This window comes from Barbatula barbatula, assembly GCF_947034865.1.
Source record: "Barbatula barbatula genome assembly, chromosome: 22".
NCBI classification, from domain to species: domain Eukaryota; kingdom Metazoa; phylum Chordata; class Actinopteri; order Cypriniformes; family Nemacheilidae; genus Barbatula; species Barbatula barbatula.
In genome coordinates, this window is record NC_136785.1 from 2,693,859 (window position 1) to 2,714,308 (window position 20,450).

The 20,450-nt window shown below is 38.9% G+C and overlaps 2 protein-coding genes across 5 annotated transcripts; one reads left to right on the forward strand and one right to left on the reverse strand.

Moving 5' to 3' along the window:
* Positions 1-559: 559 nt before the first annotated feature.
* Positions 560-3,167, reverse strand: lhx2a (LIM homeobox 2a; the record flags this gene model as incomplete). The annotated part of the gene is made up of 5 exons (XM_079487020.1): positions 560-814; positions 909-1,105; positions 1,604-1,953; positions 2,287-2,471; positions 3,150-3,167. 5 exons carry the CDS (start codon positions 3,165-3,167, stop codon positions 560-562), a joined length of 1,005 nt encoding a protein of 334 aa, XP_079343146.1.
* A 1,565-nt stretch (positions 3,168-4,732) lies between these two features.
* On the forward strand, positions 4,733-20,178 carry dennd1a (DENN/MADD domain containing 1A). Of its 4 annotated transcripts, XM_079486201.1 has the most exons (24): positions 4,734-4,872; positions 6,350-6,414; positions 7,835-7,878; positions 9,105-9,154; positions 9,553-9,672; positions 9,817-9,886; positions 9,973-10,053; positions 10,153-10,206; positions 10,728-10,838; positions 10,934-11,034; positions 11,130-11,175; positions 11,425-11,526; positions 11,654-11,779; positions 12,044-12,145; positions 12,476-12,563; positions 12,650-12,690; positions 12,911-12,982; positions 13,087-13,143; positions 13,243-13,359; positions 13,482-13,586; positions 14,028-14,098; positions 14,426-14,554; positions 15,653-15,929; positions 16,117-20,178. In XM_079486201.1, the coding sequence occupies exons 1-24, from the start codon at positions 4,856-4,858 to the stop codon at positions 17,098-17,100; spliced, it is 3,030 nt and encodes a 1,009-aa protein (XP_079342327.1). In that variant the 5' UTR covers positions 4,734-4,855; the 3' UTR covers positions 17,101-20,178. The 4 variants fall into 4 exon arrangements, with proteins under 4 accessions (XP_079342329.1, XP_079342327.1, XP_079342328.1 ...); XM_079486203.1 differs by lacking the exon at positions 14,426-14,554 and having other exon boundaries at positions 4,733-4,872; XM_079486202.1 differs by lacking the exon at positions 13,482-13,586.
* The last annotated feature ends 272 nt before the right edge of the window (positions 20,179-20,450 follow it).

A 20,450-nucleotide genomic window follows, 5' to 3' on the forward strand; every position in this document is an offset into this window, starting at 1 on the left:
AACTTGAGTTTCCATATGTAGCTACACTTCAAAATTTGTCCCCAGTGACTTTATTTTGTAATCATTTTTCCTACTATTAAAAAGTCAATGGGGACAAATTTTGAGGTGAACTACCTTAACAATGACATTTTTACGTAAAATTGGAGTAAAAAATGTAAATAACCAAATTTACTGAAACATGTGCGATCATGGTTCAACAATGTGCTCATTTATCGATGCGCATTACATTTAGTTTCACACATTTCTTTTTAAACAGTATACAGTACATGCTCTGTACTACATGCAATATTCTGGTACTCATTGTGAACATATTGGATACTAAAATGACAAATAAAAAATAAAAGTCAGCTCTGATGCCATGCAGTACCTTTTAAGTTCTGTGGTTCTTTTAGAAAACGAAGATTTCAATATTCTCTAAACAGATCTAGAATCAATACTATGATATGCAGAACCTAATATAACATCAAGAAATTTTGTTACAGCCGACTCAAGAATGTTATACTGTATATTCAAAGTGATTCGATTTTTGTGAATCTAAGATGCTCGGTGATGGAGGACCTCAGAAGAAATTAGAGGTTGTGCATTGTAAAGGGCTCATGCTGTTGTGGTTCGCATGTATGTTTTGTTCTAAGCAGGTGTGATGTGATGGAGAGGTGCTGGAGGGTCCGGATGTACTCAAGGATGGGAGGGACATCTCCGGTGAAGGAGCAGATGGTGATGGGACGGTGGAATTGTCCGAAAAATTGTCCGCACCAACGCTCTCCTGATACAAGTGATTCCTCCTGAATTTTGCACGAGCATTCTGGAACCAAACCTGTTTGAAATAGGTCGCCATTTAGTAAACAGATCTAAAACTTGGTAAATGTTTTTATCTTATAACATCACACATTTAGAAACGTCATTCGGACCTGGAGCACGCGTTTTGTGAGGCCTGTTTTTTGTGCTAGCTCTTTGAGGTCTTTGGCATCTGGATTGTGGTTGTGGGTGAAGAAGGACTGCATGCTTCGTAGCTGGTGGTGCTTGAAAGACGTTCTCATGCGTTTGGACTTCTGACAGCTAAACTGTCTAACTTTCTCCAACAGGTTCACACCCATATCGCTCACATCTAGAGCACACAAAATGAATCAATATTGATATGACGCACACTCAATGCTAAAGAACCAATGCGTCAATAATAGGAGATTTTGTTCATTTACATAGAGAGCTCAAATATAATAGATGTGAATTATGACCCATTAAACCTTATACGTAGAACTATTATAGAACATGATGATTTGGTTTGGAGCATTTTTCAGGTTATTGCTTTCTCTTACATGTTTTGTTGGAGTCAAAATGTAGAGTTTATTTCTAACATGAGATGTGCATTCCAAAAATCAATCAAAAAATGAGTTATCTCATTTTGGAAGCTTTCAAGATTAAATAGATTTTATAAAGGGTTTAAAATGAAATTTTCTGCAAAGAAAGGATATCAAACATTTTTTTTATTTACCAAAGGACCCTGCTGATACCATATTAATTGATACAAAATTAACATTTATATTACATAAAGAAGCCATGCATAAAATGTGTTCAGACTATCTTAAAATGATGCTAAATGCATTACCTGAATTATAAACAACATGGTCTGCTGCATCTAAATTTTTCCTCCTCCGTGATCGTCCTCTGTGCACCGGAGCCTCTTCATGTGTGGAGTTCTTAGAGTTTGGCCCTAAAGGAGACGTGTCTGAATAAAAGAGATCCGTGTGATGTTTCTCCTGTAGTATCATCTCGAAATGGATCTGACAGTACACTGAAGTGTCCCTCATCCCGTAATGATCTCCAGTGAGCAGCACTTTGTCGCAGGTGACGCAGGAAAAGCAGCTCAGGTGGTACACCAGATCCCTGGCTCGCATCACTATCTCTGTGGCTGGGATGCCCAGGTGACACCGTGCACATCTTTGCAAAGAAAATGTCCTGCTTAAAAGAAGGCGAGATATTATACAAAGGGGTGAAAATGTGACTTAAAAACAAGATAATTTATTTAAATTCTTTCTTTATTTTGTGATTCTCATTACTTTTTAGTCACACTGACACAGGAAACGGTTTGGTCAATTTATTCAATTCATAATTGCTGTTTCTGTTGACCAAGGTCATGGGTAAATGAACGTTTTTATTAAGCAATAACCTTGCAATGGGCAATTGCTTAGTAAATAATTGAAAGACGGTTCTGTGCCCAGTTTACTTTTAAAAGTTACCCTTTTTCGAATCATATTTAAAGAAAGATGGACAACTGCATTTTAATATTACCTGTAGTAGTCCTCTTTACAGTAAATATCACCATGTTTACTGAAGCACGTGAGCTCTGACTCAAAGTTAGCTTGACACGCGCTGCATTTCAAACAGCGCTCGTGCCACTGTCTGTCAGCCGCGAGCAGGTAAAACCGATCTGAGATCAGTCTGCCACAACCTGCGCACAGCAGTGACTCACAGCTCTGAAAAACAACAGATATTAACAGTTTTCAACAACCATCATTATTTAATATTTACTGTTGTTAATTGTCCATTTCCGCAAAGTTTGTAAACTTTATTAAGTCTATATTTAAATATATTCCGTTTTTGCATAATTAAAACATTTTGTGACATGCAACCTATTCAGACGAGATCATTTACATTTACATTTATTCATTTGGCAGACGCTTTTATCCAAAGCGACTTACAAGTAGTTTTTTTATTGATTGATTTAAAATGAATAAATGTAACTTATTAAACTATGCGCATCTTTTTTATGACGTGCATGCAATTGGAATAAAGCGTGAATTAACAAACGAAACGAAGGGAATGTAATCGTCTAAATGCAACATAAAACCACTTTCCCGCACTGATGCAGTTTGTACTTTAGGATTATAATAAGCCTATTAAGTTTTTTAGTATTGTGATAAATGAACATTTATGACTGAATCAACCAATAGCCTCAAATCTTTATAAAAAGCATCCATTGAATTTGACTATTTCCATTGATGTAGCGTTCGCAGATTTGTAATACAACTTAAATATGCATAAAACAAACTAGAGTCCATAACAAACACGCCCAATCACAGAATTATATTCCTTTATGAATAAGACTAAGATTTTAAAATGCATCTTTTCTTTCGTCCAGCATTAATTCTTACCTGTTCATTGTCTTCCATAGTAGTCATTTGTGCTGTTCTGCATACGAGGATAAATGCGTATATTCCGCCCTTTATATGACAAAGATGTGAGATGTCTCTTATCTATCTGTTCTATCTCTTGTTTATCTAGGACTATAGAAGCAGGTAACCTTAACTACAGTATACAAATCTCCAGCATCACTCTAAACGCATCTAAACGTCAGCCTACAAACTTACCAAATAGATGCTGTTGATGCAATTTCAAGTTGTTTTTTATTTTAGCAAAGGATAAAATAAATCAAAGTTTAAGTAAACTGCGATGAGAAAGCCCGTTTAAAATAATAGAATCCCGGATCTATTGAGGCATAAAAGGATGTCGTTGAATTGTGTCCTGGGTGGACCTGCCGGTTGGCACGGGTGCATAAGACTGAGCCAGTCTGGTTCCCTCTGACTCGAGCCGTGTTCAGGTGCAGTGGATGAGATTTGCGTGCGCTCCGAGTTTGCGTGGAGTCTTGGAGACGCTACTCTAGACTCCGCGACATCATTTGCTTTTGTTATGGCCTGCACACTCCCTCACGATACAGGCAAGCCAGAACCGTTAAATGTTTTTTTATATGACTGAATCAACATCACGTTGGTTAAACCAATTAAAGTAAGTCTGAGAGTTAGATCAACATCAGCTCTCTTTTTATAATGCCGCTTAAGTTGGGGAAATGCAATTCAGGCAAAGCGAGCACCTGTTAAGCATGTAAAGTTATATTGTAGAGCTTAGCATTTTGTAAACATGGTAAAATGAATACCCAATAAATAAACAATGAACAACTGTATTTGTATTAAATAAAGTTAATACAAATGTATACATGTTGCATTTATTGCCAATAAATGCAATTATGTTCATTCTCTTCTCGTGAAAGAAGAAGAAAATATTTAGAAAAATGTCTCATTGCAATGCAAGTCAACGGGAAAGCCTATCAAAATAGTTTGGTCACCAACGTGTTTTTTAATTATTTTTACAGCTTTGAAATGACATGTGGGTGAATGATTTAACCACTGTATCATGGATATCATGTGTGTATTATGTATTATTTACAAATGAGATGACGTCACAAATGTATACGGAATTGTTACACCCCTTTAATACTTGGTTTCCATAAAAACACATTAATACGTTTTACAACGTATCCACTGCTGTGCATTACCTGAACTTGAATCGAACTTTACACGATATGATCATATTTGTGTTGTATTTTCCAATAGACCAATAAGACATAAAACATTAGAGAAAGAAACCTATTTTACATGATCAACATTCTTGCTACTATGTATATTTATTAAAATAACTAGAACACGGACTCATTCAGACTATGAAATAATACTTTAATTTAATAAAACATCCATACTGACCATCTGCCCTACAGCTGTTACAGTTGTTGTTGAAATACATTATCGCAATGCCAAGCCATCGTACTCCACTCCCCTCTGTGTCAGGCGCCTTCTACGCCGCTGCTGTTTCTCAGTCTGGGAAATGTAGTTTATCGTTCCGTCCAGTGACAGCCGCAGACACGCCCACGAAACTCCAACTCCTATAACCCCTCGCGGGTAGTACCGTGATCTGCGCGTGGAGACCATGGCGTTCCTGAGGAGAATGTGACGGGGAAATATAACTCAGACAGCGGGCTGTTGTCGCAATTTTTCAAAGGCAGAATCGGATTTAAATCAAGCTGAAAATGGGCTCTCGCATCAAGTAAGCGTTAACGTCTCCACTCTTATACGCGACATGTACAACGCTGTTATAAATGAGAGTTTTGACCTCCCTGAAAGGCCTGTTTGGACTTGTTGCGACAGACAGAGAAATGTTAAATTACTTGTTTGTTTTGACATTTGCATAAGTGATGAAATCACATTTCTATGTATTATGTTATCTTGAGCTTTGCGCAATTTCCCCGCTACTGTCTGATCTTAGGTGTGGACACGCAACGTAACGTAAACAATGATCAGATGGGTAGATTTCATGCCCTTAAGGTATCCGTTTGTGTTTATGTTGCGATGTCGTGTGATCTTTTCATGACACGGCGTTCATTTGTTTTACGGAAAAGAAAAGAAACAAATAAGCCTATCTAGTATTGCACAGCGTTTCCAGTAATTCAATGCACTTCATAAATAAGACATGATGGAGGTCAGCCCGTGCCTGGCTGTGGTCAGTGTTTTTAAAGAGTTGGGAATCAAACCGTGATAAGATGTTTAGGAAACAATGTCAAGGGTAGAAACACTGAAACATTTCTTCATTTCAACATGTTGAAACCTGTCACCACACATTTGACATCGTTGACATTATTCTGAAAGAATGGAGAAATAGACTAACTTTTGACAGCTAGCAAAGACTCGTTGTTGATTGTTTTTTAATGACATGATCTGTCAATCTTATTATTTAGTTTAGGTTATATTCATTTATCTATTTTTTGTATCATTTTGCATGATTTTTATTTTTAATGCGAATAGTCATTATTATGTGTATCGTTTCTTTGTACCGAAAGTCTCTGTATTAAGATAAAGTGACAAGAAGAAACAAACTCACACCTTAGACAGGTCAAGCGTGTTACAATAGTATTATTACTGTATTGAAATGTGTTATATGAGCCATTTTATTTTCCATATTGCAATACTTTGTATTAAAACACTTTTAAATGCTTAAAACCGATGGAAGTGTTTACGACATGCATACATTTGAAGGGATACTTCAACCAAAAACTCACCTGTACCAATGTCTTTGTTCTGATTGACACTGAACGATATTTGGAAGAATGCTTATAACCAGACAGATTTTTCCCCCATTGGTAGGATAAAATACAATGGTAGTCAAAAGTGCCACAGAACTGTTTGCTGTCCTACATTCTTCAAAACTGTGGGAGTCAATGGGTGCAAGATCTGTTTGGTTACAAGCATTATTCCAAATACCTTTCTCCGTGTTCATCAGAACAAAGAAATGTATACAGGTTTGGAACAACTCGTAGGTGAGTAAATTATTTCATTTTTGGGTAAAGTATCCCTTTCAGATCCCTTGTGGCATGTTCTTCTTGTCCCGGGGTGGGAAACCAATGGCATACAGGGCAAGCTTGTTTTAAAAACCCTACTTTTTGCACTTTTGTTTGGCGAAGCAAATATTCCCAATTCGTGTTTTAAGAAACACCCTGACCCTATACCCTATGCTATTTATATTTCAGGGAGAGCCCTGGGTCTGCCTTTGAGGTGTACATGGAGGTGGGGCAGTCTGGGACGGCTGGCTCTGGTGAGTTCAACCGTAACAACAATAGATGTCATGTGTCACTTCTGCAACACGCTTCTGATAACACACACGCTCACCCACACACACTTCCTCAGATACCAGTGATCCAGTCGCACTGGATGACGTAAGAGCGACATCTAATAAATGCTGGCACCCTTTTTAACTTGTAGGAGGAAAGCAGGGTAGAAGATGTTTTTTTTAGTTGCTACATGATATATGTAAAAGATACTCAAGAGTTAAGTCTGGAACAGCTGGAACCAGATTTAATGTGTATGGTCCATTCACAACTTCACACTTGCGCTCTTTAGCTGTTTATGTCAAAAAGAAAACATTGGTTGAATCCTTGGAGTGATGAACCAGGCGTGTGAACAGATGAACGAAAGCCGTTTGTATAATCGCTATGGATTAAGGCCTTTTGAAGGCATATTGGAGTTCGAATCAGATAAATGCTTGTAGATGTTGCCTTAATCTTGTATGATAGTGGGTTACTTGCTTTAGGTAAAGAGACCCCCCCCATGAAAACCAGGTGCTAGGCGACTGTTGCTTAGTGACCGTGAGGCTTGATGAGGGCGGCAAGAGCATCTTGGGTTTGATCTCCTGAGACAAACCTCCCACATGTGCACACACCTACGCTGTCACATATCCCTCCGAAAGCAAAGGAAACCCTTTAAGATCCGTCAGGGTTTCCTTGACTGTCATCAGTTATCTGAACCTCCAATGGTTTTTTCTTACAGCCATCAAGAACAAAAATTATATTTGATGTGAATTGTTTATTTAGAAGTGACATCACTGCACACGACTGGTATAGAAACATCTATAGACGGATTCATCTTAACAACATAAACAAATGTAACTGCGCATGCACACTTTCGTGACCCCAATGGAACTTCCGGTACACATTGACAAGCAATAGAGCGCCTGTAGATTATTTCTGATAACAATCAAAAGAAACTGACAAGAACCGTTACTTGGCTAAACTTGTCTCTCCAATATTTTGAATTTAGACTGCGATACCAAGCTCAACCTCTAGATGTCAATGTACTGTACTATGCGGTTTGTTTAAATGCGACCAAACTACAGGAACCATTCAACACAGTTTTTTTTTATTTAATGAACATACAGCAAAATTCAACAAACCATATTTATTTAATACAATTATTATACAGGAAAATAATAATATAAATTCAAATTAACATACATTTAATTAAGTATAAATAGTTATTAGACATTAGCCAAACAAAAACCAGAAGTAAACTGGGGGTCAGAAGCGCGCATATCAGATGAAATGGTATATAGCATATGGTCATGCAATCTTGGCTGTCACCAAGAAGGCGTCGCCGACCCTTTGTGCAATAAATTATTCTTTTTTTATAAATCTGTCTGTATAATCGAAATAATATGATTCACGTGTTGCTGTTTTCAGGACCAGAGGTGCGAAGAAGTTTCCCTGACACATACACCGACCAGGTTTGCTCTCTCTCTCTCTCTTTCTCTCTGGGGATGTTAGGGTGGGGATGCTGTAATTGTTGTTCACCTCTGTGATAATGCAGTGAGCACCTGTTCCAACAGATGGACTTTAAACCACTAGAGAAACTGAGCGTGTGTGCGATGGTTCCAGCAAACACCCTCTGTATTGTTTTACCGGTCTGACCCTCAAGCTAACATTTATATACAGGACACTTCCTTAATTTGTTTAAAGGGCAGATGTCATTTAGCCTGTTTGAGGGTCCATGTGCCTGTTAGCTACACCCACCTGTTCTTTACAATTTCACATACTCTTTTAACACCACACACAGGTGCAGCATCACTCCCCTCATGCCTTGATTGTAGGGTCTAGGGGTCCCAGGGGGCGATCTGGGTGTCTGTACCCAGTGGTTTAGCTGTGTTATCTGGGTTGTCTCTGTCCTCAGTCGAGCTATTGTTCCAGAGTTAATCCCCAACTCCTGACGCAGATGAGGGGAGGCAACACACACCCACACATGTGCTCTCCCTGGGGTCCGTACAGGGGCTCACAAGTGAGAGTGCGCACACACAAGGATTTTTTAACCTAGTCTTAAAGTGATAGTTCACCCCAAAATAAAAATGATTTCATTATTTACTCACCCTCTTGTCATTTCAAACCTGTAAAATACGTTTCTTTCTTCCGCAGCACACAAAAGAAGATATTTTGAAGAATGTTTTTGTAAACTGGACCCCATTTACTTCCATTGGGTTTGTGTCCATACAATAGAAGCTTATGGGGGCCATTGCTGGTCGGTTACCAACTTTCTTCAAAATATCTTCTTTTGTGTTTGCCGGAAGAAAGTCACACAGGTTTAAAATGACAAGAGGGTGAAAAAATGAACATTCTCTTTAACTCAAACTGATTTCTGGCAGATTTAAGCATTTCTAATACTGAGATTCAAATGTCCCAAGCCCCCCTCTGTATTTTTATTTTGTTCATGTGTACACAGCAAACACGTCCTGGTTCAGTTTTGCATCAATATAGAAACGTTCAACAAAAGATAATCCACAGAACATTATAACCGTATCAATATCTTTAAAATGTAATTATATGTAAGATTAAAATGCTTAAAATAATAATAATAATAATAATACAATAAATATTTAATCTGGAAGTGCTTCTGGGCCAGTGTTTACATGCGAAGTGGTCTAAAAGTTCTCTCTCTCTCTTTTTCTCTCTCTGTTTTCAGGAAACGCTACAGACTATCCCAAAGTTTTGTTTCCCCTTCAATGCAGACAGGTAACATACACATATTGGTATTAAACCTAGCGAGCTGTCTCACTGTCTACTGCCTCCAATCGGAAATTAAGCTGTAATTCAAGTAAAAATGTCATTGACAAGCTAAACAATCTATATTTGAAATTAACAATGAAATATATGTCATTGTATATTTTATGATTTTGTAGATGTCCCACTGCATTCTGGGATTTCTTTATCGGTTAAGGGCACTTATGATATTGCCTTTAATTTATTGCGTTAAAATTTGAGAAGTCTGGAAAAGATCTTAGTTATTGTGCAACCTTTTATTTACATCATCTTCAGTTGTATTAGATCTAGCATATTTGTACTGCTCCTCTATAAGCCGATCTACTCTAGAACCTGACGTTTTATATTTTGATCTTTGCGCTGTCTTACAGTATGACAGTTAGCCAGGTGGGGCAGAACTTCACATTCGTTCTGACGGATATCGAGAGCAAACAACGCTTCGGCTTCTGCAGGCTCTCATCTGGAGCACACGGTTGCCACTGTATCCTCAGGTACGAACCTCTGTGACTTGACAGCTTTTATTCACTGCGAGAGATGGCAGGTTAAAAGCTTCTCAGGCTACCGCTTAACATTGAAGTGCATCGGGTAATGTTCTTGCCATTTGGCTTTTCTAACTGTACTGGATCTTTTTTCAGCTATCTGCCCTGGTTTGAAGTGTTTTATAAACTTCTAAATATACTGGCGGACTACACAACCAAAGGACAGGTCAATAAAATACACACATATCATAATAAATGATATCATATGAATATGATTGTTTAATGTCGTTTTTGTGTGTTTCACAAACACAGGACAGTCAATGGAGAGAGTTGTTAGAGTCTCTACATCGGTTAACCATCCCTGATACTGGAGTGCCTGTACATTTGAGTGTGGTAATGTTTTACTATATAACACAATCAAAGTCTAATCAAACGTTATTTTGCAGTTGATGTGTCGAGTGTAAAGATAAACAGATTTCTCTCTCTCTCTAGCATTTATTTTTCACAGTGCCTGATCCAGGAGAGTTACCCAGTGTACCCGAAAATGTACGTTTCCTTTAAAATATACAAACATCACAAAGTACACAAAAATTCAACAATTTTGAAATCGTAGAATGTGGGTTGAATGAGCCCAAACAGCTGTAAATGATCATGTTAAATCAGTTTATTCTGTTACATTGTAACTGCTTAATTTGATTTGATTAAAAACTGATTACACAAAGCTCTTATTTTGATTTATTACACGGCTAGTTGGAATGCTTGATTCTGATTGGCCAGTCGTGACATTTACAGGTTTATTATTCCCTGATAACAACCTTTCAAAATGAATAACACACGGTAACCCGGATGCAGCAAATCATTTTCACTGTTTTTTTACTAATTAAATGTAAATGTATGTTTTATTATTGAATAGAATGCATTAACTATTACGAATTAATTATAAATAACATTTATTTCAATAAACAATTGAAGCAGCCGACAAAGAAACAGTTTTATGTTACCATATAACTCGCAGATGCTCATGTGAATCTTGTTAACTGCTGTCGTCTGTGTTGTTCTATTTGCAGAGAAATCTGACCGAGTATTTCGTAGCAGTGGATGTGAATAACATGTTGCATTTGTACGCTAGCATGATGTACGAGAGACGAATCCTCATCAGCTGTAGCAAGCTGAGCACTGTGAGAAACATCTTCATTCGTTTCATATTGCTGCAATTCTTTGTTCATTTTGTGTGTATTGTGTGTGTGTAACTCTCTTTCTCTCTCTTTCTTAGTTAACCGCATGTGTTCATGGAGCGGCGGCCATGTTGTATCCCATGTATTGGCAACATGTTTACATTCCAGTGCTGCCGCAGCATTTAATAGATTACTGCTGGTACGCACAAACACATTTGCACTGTACTTGATAAACATAGATGTAACATAGACGTAAGTTTTAATGCTGTTTTGTGTGTGTTTTTTTTTTGTTAGCGCCCCAATGCCGTACCTCATCGGAGTTCATTCCAGCCTCATGGAGGTGACAATGTTCAGTTTCAATGTTCAACTGCAACTAACTCCATAAATAGTTAAATTATCTAATCATAAATTAAAATGCATAACTTCAATATCAAAGTAATTATAATCAAAGATTATTTAAAAACCCAACAATAGATTATGTTAAAACGAACGAAAAACTTTGAGTATAGTTTGTCTATAGCGCAGATTTTATTGCTTTTATTGAGTTTTCGTATGTAGACGAACAGATTTGTGTGTCTTATCGTAACAGAAGGTGCGAGGAATGGCTATAGATGATGTGGTACTTCTCAACGTAGACACCAACACTCTTGAAACGCCGTTTGATGACCTGCAAAGCCTTCCTAATGATGTGGTGAGCACACACACGTCTGTAGTTTGTAATTATTGAAAAATCTGTCACTGATGATTTCATATCAAAATGAAATGAAAATGTATATACACTGTAATGGATGCAAACGACTAAGTGGTGTGTGTTTTAGATTTCATCTTTAAAGAACCGTCTAAGGAAGGTCTCCTCAACGACGGGTGATGGGGTGGCCAGAGCGTTTCTGAAAGCACAGGCGGCTCTGTTCGGCAGTTATAGGAATGCACTGCACATAGAACCCGTAATAGCGTGTTTAAAGTGCCTATATGCTTATGGTTTCGAATGTTTGAATGTTAATGTTAGCACTAATTTAAAGGGGAGCTGTGTGACAGTGCACTCTAGTGGACAGTTTGATGTGGGTGTTTTGTGTTTGTGTTTTGCTCCCCGAACTCTTTGTAAGTCGCTTTGGATAAAAGCGTCTGCTAAATGACTTAATGTAAATGTGTGTGTTACTGTGTAATTGTGGAACTGTATGCTTGTAACGTTGTGTTGTCTGCATGTTCAGGAGGAGCCGATCACCTTCAGCGAGGAAACGTTCATCACACATCGGTCAAACACTATGAGACAGTTTCTTCAAAACGCTATTCAGCTACAGTTTTTTAAACAGGTATAACACACTCACATCCACACTTACGCCATAATGTTGCATAAAGTCACACTAGAATTTGTTCAAATATTATACAAAATCAACCATAAACATTTATATTTTTGTATATTTTATAGTTTTTATTATTTTTATAGTTTAAAACAAAAGTAAATCTGGAATGACATTAAAACAATCTGGCTCTTTAGTATGAAGCAGTTTGACAAGAATATTGCCCAATCTTAAACTTCGAATAAATTGACTATTCATAATTTTATATTGTAAACCACATTTTTATCTGTCAATTACGTTTGTTACGTATTATTTGTGAATATGTTTGATGTGTGTTTGCAGTTTATAGACGGGCGTCTGGAGCTGTTGAATTCTGGGGAAGGGTTCAGTGATCAGTTTGAGGAGGAAATCAATATGGGAGAATATGCAGGTAGAAATTCACTAAATGATTTATCTACTACTGCTTTACATCCTCTTTATTTTGTCTTGCTGATCGCTTTATAATGTCTGTTACAGGAAGTGATAAGACATATCACCAGTGGCTGTTTACAGTGAAGGTGAAATCTTTTATCTGTTGTGTGTGAAGACAAAACGATGTTTTATTATGTCACTTGCAGTTTGGACACAATGTTACAATGACTGGAAACAAAATGACTTTTAACATTTGTGCTGGCACTACATACGTACTGTTTACTAGTTCTGTGTAGCTTTATCTGAGATTGTATCTGTCTTGTAATAATATTATTCATTTGTTTTTATTCCATTTTCTTCTTACAGAAGGGCAGTGGGGCTATATTAAACACGGTGAAGACGAGGGCAAACCCTGCAATGAAGACCGTTTACAAATTTGTATGTAAAGTCATGCATAAACACTTACTTATTAAAGTGTTAAACAGGAAAAAAATGTTTTTTAAAGGTGTCTTGTAAATCATTTTCTTATGTGTTAACTATAGGCCAAAGATCATGCCAAGATGGGCATCAAAGAAGTCAAGAGTCGACTTAAACAAAAGGTATTTTACATACACGTCAACATAAATGCAACTATTAATTGTCTTTTTTTCATGGATACGCTTATGTTATCTCATTCACACTCATTTCTTAATTTACAGGAGCTTACGGAGAACGGCTTTACAGATGAGCCTGGCTCCACCCACCTACCCTCCACACACAGTAAGGACTCCCTCACCTGGGACCAGAGACGTCCAATCACGGTTCATTTCGGACAGGTGGGCGTGACAGTTTATTTTATTTCCACCACATTCATTCAATTCTGTGTGGGAGAGAAAGTTTGTTGTCCCATCAAACCATGTTTTCACCAGTCAAAGAGTGTGTCTGTGGATGTGTGTAGAACCCTCCCCATGAGAACCCAGAACGAGAACCCTCCCCACGGCCCCCTCGGCCACAACGTCCCCCTCCCCCTCACCCCACCAAACTACAGCGCAGCATAAGATCAGTGAGTACATCACTCTCGTCCCTGACCTCTGGCTGCTGCACATCAGCGTGTGTGTCTGTTAAACGTGTGCGTGTGGATTTAAATGCCTGCCTGATCTAACTTTATTTCTTACTCTACAGATAAACGCTAACTCGCATTTATATCTGCCGTCTGCATTTCCCTTTTCTGCTGCATAAACCTTACAACAGGTTTTAATCTCGTTTGGGCTTAAAGAGCCGGAAGACTAAAAATGAATGAAAGTTTGTTTTGTCTAACTCAAAGGAAAAACACGCTAACATGTCTGTGCTCTTGACTTCTGTTTACATGTGACAGGATCTTGACCTCTGACCTCTGTTAGAGGAGCAGTTGACCTCTGGAGGGATTTAACAAACCCAAATCTCTCAAGACTGAACGTAATGTATTTTAACGTTGTTTACAACATGTGTTTGTGTGTGTTTACAGGCCAGACCACCTCGACCTATGGTGCCGAAGAGACCACGCAGTAACATTGGAATTGAGGGAACGCCTGAACAGTAAGTTTTAAAACCACCCCCCCTCACACATTTGCACCATTTACACCTGGTGTTGAGATTCAGCATTGAAGATGCACCCAGATGTAAAACGGTCACAAAGTATTGATTTATCAGAAAATTACAAAAATTGTGATCTCTGGTGTTTTCGCATGTCTCACCTTTTTTCTCCTTCTCTCCTTCGCTCTCTCTTTCTCTCCCTGGGATGTGGTCTTTCTGTTGTGTGTGTCTGTGTGTGTCCTGGTGTTTACTTTTTGTTATTTTGTGTGTTCTATTTTCGTCATGATGTGCACCCGTCTGTACCTGTATGCGTGTGCGTTGACGCTGTAGTTACGTGCGTCCAACCCGTCAATACACAGTGTTTCTGTCCGAGGACTCTTCGGGTGATGAGCTGTCTCAGGATGATGTCTCCATTGCGCCTTTCCCTGAACACTTCCTGCTATCTGCCCCCTTTGAATGGTCTCTGTTTTACTAGTTTTCTACCTTGATGTCTTTTAATGTAAAAGAGAATATTTCATGGGTTGTTTTATGTACACTGGACCCAAAATGGATTTGGACACTTCGAGGGATAGTTTACTTAAAAAATGAAATTTCTGTCATCCTGTACTTACCCTTAGATTGTTCCTTAACTGTGTAATTATTTTGTTCTGCACAAAGGAAGATATTTGGAAGAAGCTGATCTCGTCCCCCAATGTCTCCCATAGTGTTTATGTTCCATAAATGGCAATAAATGGGGACATTTCTTTTAAATATCTTCCTTTGTGTTTAGCAGAACAAATACATTTATACTGGTTTGGAATAATCTGAAGGTAAGAAAAATCACTTTAACACATTTTCAAGAGTGGCTTTATGTCATTGCACATATTGTATATATAAAAAGCCAAAGAGCATTTTATTATTAGTTGGATTAATTTTTTTTGGGTTATTAGATATTATTTAATCGATTAAAGAAACTGTTCACCCCGAAATTCAAACAGTTCTTGGCCACCTAGTAGTTAAGAAAAACTACAATGGAAGTGAAAAGTGCCCCAGAATTGCTTTCCTTCATTCTTCAAAATATATTTTTTTGTGTTGAACAGAACCAAGAAATGCACACATCTTATTTTTCTACTATGGTGGTCAACTGTGGCCAAAAACTCTGGCCAAGAATTTTACTCTAACCCACATAAACAGATAAATACATCAAGTAACCTGCAGTTTTATGTTTAAAACAGAGATGGCGATATAGAGGCAGAAATTAAGACTTCCATCTTTAAAGTGTCCAAATGCAAGCACATCCAGGTAGTCTTGATGGTTAGTTATGCTGGGACTTGCCTGATTTTCTTTCATACTGGCTGAAATTTGCACGGCTAGATTAAATCTAAAACCCGCTTCGTTCAAGTCGTACAATAGCTTAAGTTATTTTCATCATTACGTTTATAATAGCTTCCAATTTCAATAGCTCCTCATCTAACATGAAAATGATATCGTGTTTGTACCTGTTTGTCCATGTGTCGTGTGTTTGTGAACTTGTTGCGTGGATGTCGTGTGTTTTGTGTATCTGTCTGCGTGACGCAGGCCCCAGCCGTACAGGTCTCTAAAAGAGGCGGAGCTTGTGGAAGAAGGAGAAGAGGTTGGAGAGCGCTTCCAGGGTAACACAGCTCCGTCCAGCCCCGTTTTAGATAAGTTCTCTGGGCTTAGCGTGTTGGAGGATGCCTTTCGTAGCCAGCAGGGAGAGCCAAAGTGTACAGACGCTACAAATAACACAAAACCCAGCATGCACGCCACTTTAAGTGCAGCCAGGAGTTTGGAGGAGGTCCGAGCAGACCCACAACATGCCAACTTCAACTATCAGGTAGGACAACAGTGACACGGGTAAAGGTGTGCATTTGCTTACCATGTGTATTTAGCAGATGCTTTTATTACTGTATAAGTGACTCAAAATTAGAGTACATTTAACATTTGGTCTAAGGAGTCAGTAATAGTCTGCAGATCCGTCTTTACAAGTAGTTTACAAATTGTTCTGGTTGTATTTTCTCCAGCGGATGGATCTTAGTTCTGAGGAGCGCACAAGGACTCTCCCCGGTCTTAAAACCACCAATCCGTACAACAAACTCTGGAGCCAAAAGGGGGAACCCTCTGTGTTGCTTGGCCGGGAGTCTCCATCCTGGGAGAGACCTTTATCTGTACCACCTCTGGAGACCACAGAGCCACGTCCACCCAGCAGAGAGAGCTGTAATTCCACCACAGACAAGGCGGATGGGGCACGTATCACCATTCCTCGGCCCCAAGGTCGAAAAACACCAGAACCGGGGGCAGTGCTGGCACCGGCTGTGACCCTGTTGCGCGGGGGTAAACAGGCCAGTGAGAAAGACGGAGGCGTGACCGCTGGAGGGCAGGAGTTTCGGCAAGCCCTAAATATGTCGCCCCACTCGCAAACACAAATAGAGGCGGACTTGTTGAAGCCAGGCGAGCCAAACGAGGGGCAGGGACTTGACCTGCTCAGCCTATTGGACCCTCTTTGTGGAGCAACAGAGAGTGAGACCGCCCCTCCCACCTCTAAACCTCCCGTACCTCCTCGACCCCATCCGCCGAATCTACCCCCCTTCCCTGCTTCAGGATCACTCAACCCCTTCACCCACCAGCCCCAATATCCTCCTCAAAGGCACTACAGTCCTGTTGTCTCAGGCAACCCTTTCGGCCAAGCCTACATGCCTGGTGCCACTTATTTCACCACTCCTCCCCCCTTCTCAGTGTTCGGCCAGCTATCTGCTGTCGGTCTTGGACCATCGGGAGGGGCGTGGCCTATTGGACGTGTCCCTCCATCCAGTAGTAGTGGCTCTCTCTCAAATCTTTTAGAATCACCTGCTCCTCCCACTCTGGCCCAGGCTGCGCAAGTCTCCAGTGACGCATCACATGACCCATTCAGTGACCTGCTCACCATGGCAACCACACCAACTGTAATGGCCACACCCCCCAAAAAGAAGGTGGATGACTTGAGAAGGAGGTGGGAGACGTTTGATTAGCTCTGCCCACTTGTTCCCTTTACTGCTGCTACCAACCAGTGAGGGACTACAAACGGACAACTTATTTAAAACCAGTGGGTATTTAAAACTGGGCTCTTTAGTGGCCTGAAAGTACCATTGAACGTTTCTTCCCAGAGTGTGTGGTGCTTTTTTGCGCCTTGCTCGCACACTTAGCCTTACGCGCACTGATACTCACAATGTTTTCCCGTTGCAACGTTATAAACCATGTTGCTTCAAGTTTAACACTGAAAATCCCGTAGTTACCAGGACAGCACTGTATACTCTGTAGCTGGCAGTGTTGTTTCCATAGGGATGAGACCACAGATACAATACTACAGATGATGTAAACTTATGACCCACTTCTTAGTAAGCATAGCGACGGAACTAACTTTGTGCCTATAAAGGTAACAAGCAGTACTGTTTTCAACCTGTATTTAAACAGAATCACACCCCAAGTGATGGTTAAATTGGCTCTCATTACACTTGACTACAGATATTGCCTATCCCTGCTTAATAGGTGGCAGACTACACCTCGCACTACCTGCTATATGAAGAGTGCATTCTATTTTCTGCATTCTACACTGCATATATACTACATAGTGCATTATACAAAGTGATAATGGTAAACGCTGCATTCTAAATACTTTGCACTACCTTACAAGATACAAAAATACATACTGCACACTGTAGTAGATGCCCTATACTACTCAATGTGTAGAGAGAATAGTGTGTGGCAAAAATTCAATGTTAGAGCTATAAACAGGTCTGGGAATGCGGCCCTCTGAAGCGCAATACTGCCCCCCATGTAGGTCTGGCATGATATGTTTGATGTCTTAAACTCTGCTTGCATTTCATTCAGTAACTCCTAAAAGATCAAAATCAGTACATTACAATAGATCAGTGGATTCTGGGATTCTTCAAGAATATTCTTTATGAAAGCCCTCACTGGAACCCCAGGTTCTGTTTACCTGCTTGTTGGGACTAACGTATTAAAGTGGAGCCTCTGAAACAGGGTTCTGTTGAATTTCTTAGTAGTTTAGATAACCACTGTCCACTTGCTTTAACGTTCATGATGGAAATCCTTGTTTGTCCATTTTTATGCTGAACGTCACATGATAGACTTATAGCTTTCATAAAGCGACCAATCAGCACGCCCCCTTTTTTTATGCACTGCTCCTTCCATCCAGTGATTTGCTACTGCCATGCACACTGCATTATGGGTATTTATTGTAATAGAGCTGTTTTTGTGCTTTTTAAACATGCATACTGCTTTACATTGTGTTACGATGAACTCTGAAAGCTGATTTTCTCGCCTGTTTATTTGGTTTAGTTCAGCGTTTAAGAGACGGAAAACTTTGTTTCTTGACATTTTTTGCTACACCTTCTGCTTTTTTGACTGGCAAGTAGGAGAACACTGTTTGTGCATATCTTGACATGGAGAAAAAAATCATTGAACTGTGTGTACAACCAAACGCTCGGATCCAAAAGAAACACAATGTATTTGTCAATGTCAGGGAACATCAGGGAGTGGTGTTTCTTTGGTTTTACTTGTTGTATTTAAATATATGAAATAATGTTATTTGTGTTATTAAAGTGTTCTTGAACCTCTGTATTTACCCTATAGCGCTGTTAGAAAATCACTTGTTTTACCCTTTAGCGCTGTTAGAATCATTGTTTTTTTATGCGTTTAGGTCACGTTCCAACTCCGGCCTTAAGTGTGTGTGTGGACTGAAAGCAGTTTGTGGTGTGTGGTTCAGTTTATAGGGAAGTTTGGGTTTAAATTACATATAATGTATTTGTTTTAAAAGCGTTTTACTTGGACTGTTAGGTCTGTAGATTTTTGGGAAATCGCACTTAACGTTCAAGGCAAAAGCGACTGTGGAAAGAAGATAATACAGAATGTTATGAATGTCACAGTTAAGTGGTACTGTACTGGATTGCCAATCCTTCTGGTATTAATAGTTTGTTAAAGTTTTACTGCAGTTCTTCCCAAGGAATCTGAAAGGTTTTAGCTTGACATCTCCTTTACAATATACAGTAGACATTTATGTTAAACTGGTCAGAAATGCTGTTTGCTTTCGGATATGGTTTGAAACATGTACAGCGTTTTAGTAGAGCAGTGTATTTATTGCCTTACACAATCTGACACTGACCTTGAATTTTGTCAAATGCCGGTTACATCTGTGTTGAAGTCAAAAAGAGGATGTTTTAGATATGTCTGCTAGAATGAGATTTTGATATGCCTCTCTATGAGCTGAATAATGCTCTTCTGGGTTTGCTTCAATGAGGTTTAACTGCTCCGTTCCTCTGCCTTGTATTCTTCAGATGTTCTCTGCGTTTTATCGTTCAGGGTTAACATGTTTTTAAAGGAACATCAAAACGCTCTTACACCCTGAAAAGAGTGAAAGCTTTTTAAATGATTTCAGGGACATGGGCACATTCGGTAAAATGAAACTGGCAGCACACAACAGGCAATGATGTTATATTAATGTTCACCAAAAGCTAAACTCTTTTAATGAAGTTTTCTGTGAATGTACCCTTAGGAGTTTTCCAATGCAGCACATACAGTATTTATTGTTTTATGAGCTCAAGCTGTGACATTTTAATTTACACATGAATTTAGTCTGCAGATGCATTGAGGGTCTTCTTAAGTGTTCAAAACTGCATCAGGTTCAATGTTTTCAATAACTGCCCACACACGTGAATGAGTTACTGATTGTGGCCATGAATTTAAAGGCTGAAAAAAGTGTCAAACTACATTTTCAAGATGCCATGTGTGGCTAAAAGAGGTTTTATTTTAGTTTTGCTTGCATTGAAACTCTCTAGACAGCATCATTTGGGGTTTGCACGTGGAGGTGCAAACAAAGATGATGCACAGGAGAGTGAACTTTTCAAAACATGAATACATTTCGGCAATGTATCACTTTATCTTGGAATGTTTTGTGATGTGACGTTGTATCTTGTTTTGCTGTTTTTTATCATTCTGCACTGCATTTTATTTGATTTTATTTGGATGAGTATTTCGTGTATGTCATGATTAAAGAGCTCACAGTATATTCCCATCAAAGTGGTAAATTCAAAATTTGTTGTTTCTTTGTTTTAACCCATTCCACTTTTTATGTGTATATTTACATCTAATCATTTTCACACATGCTTTTATTCAGATAGACATCACAAGCACATCATAGAAGAGGCAACAATACTTGATGTTGATCTCTGCACTTTATCTTAAAGGTCCAATGTGTAATTATTTTGAGACTCTATTGACCGAAATGTAATAAAATATACATCACTGTCTACACGGAGTATAAAGACCTTGCATAATGAAGGGTTGATTACCTTAGAATGAG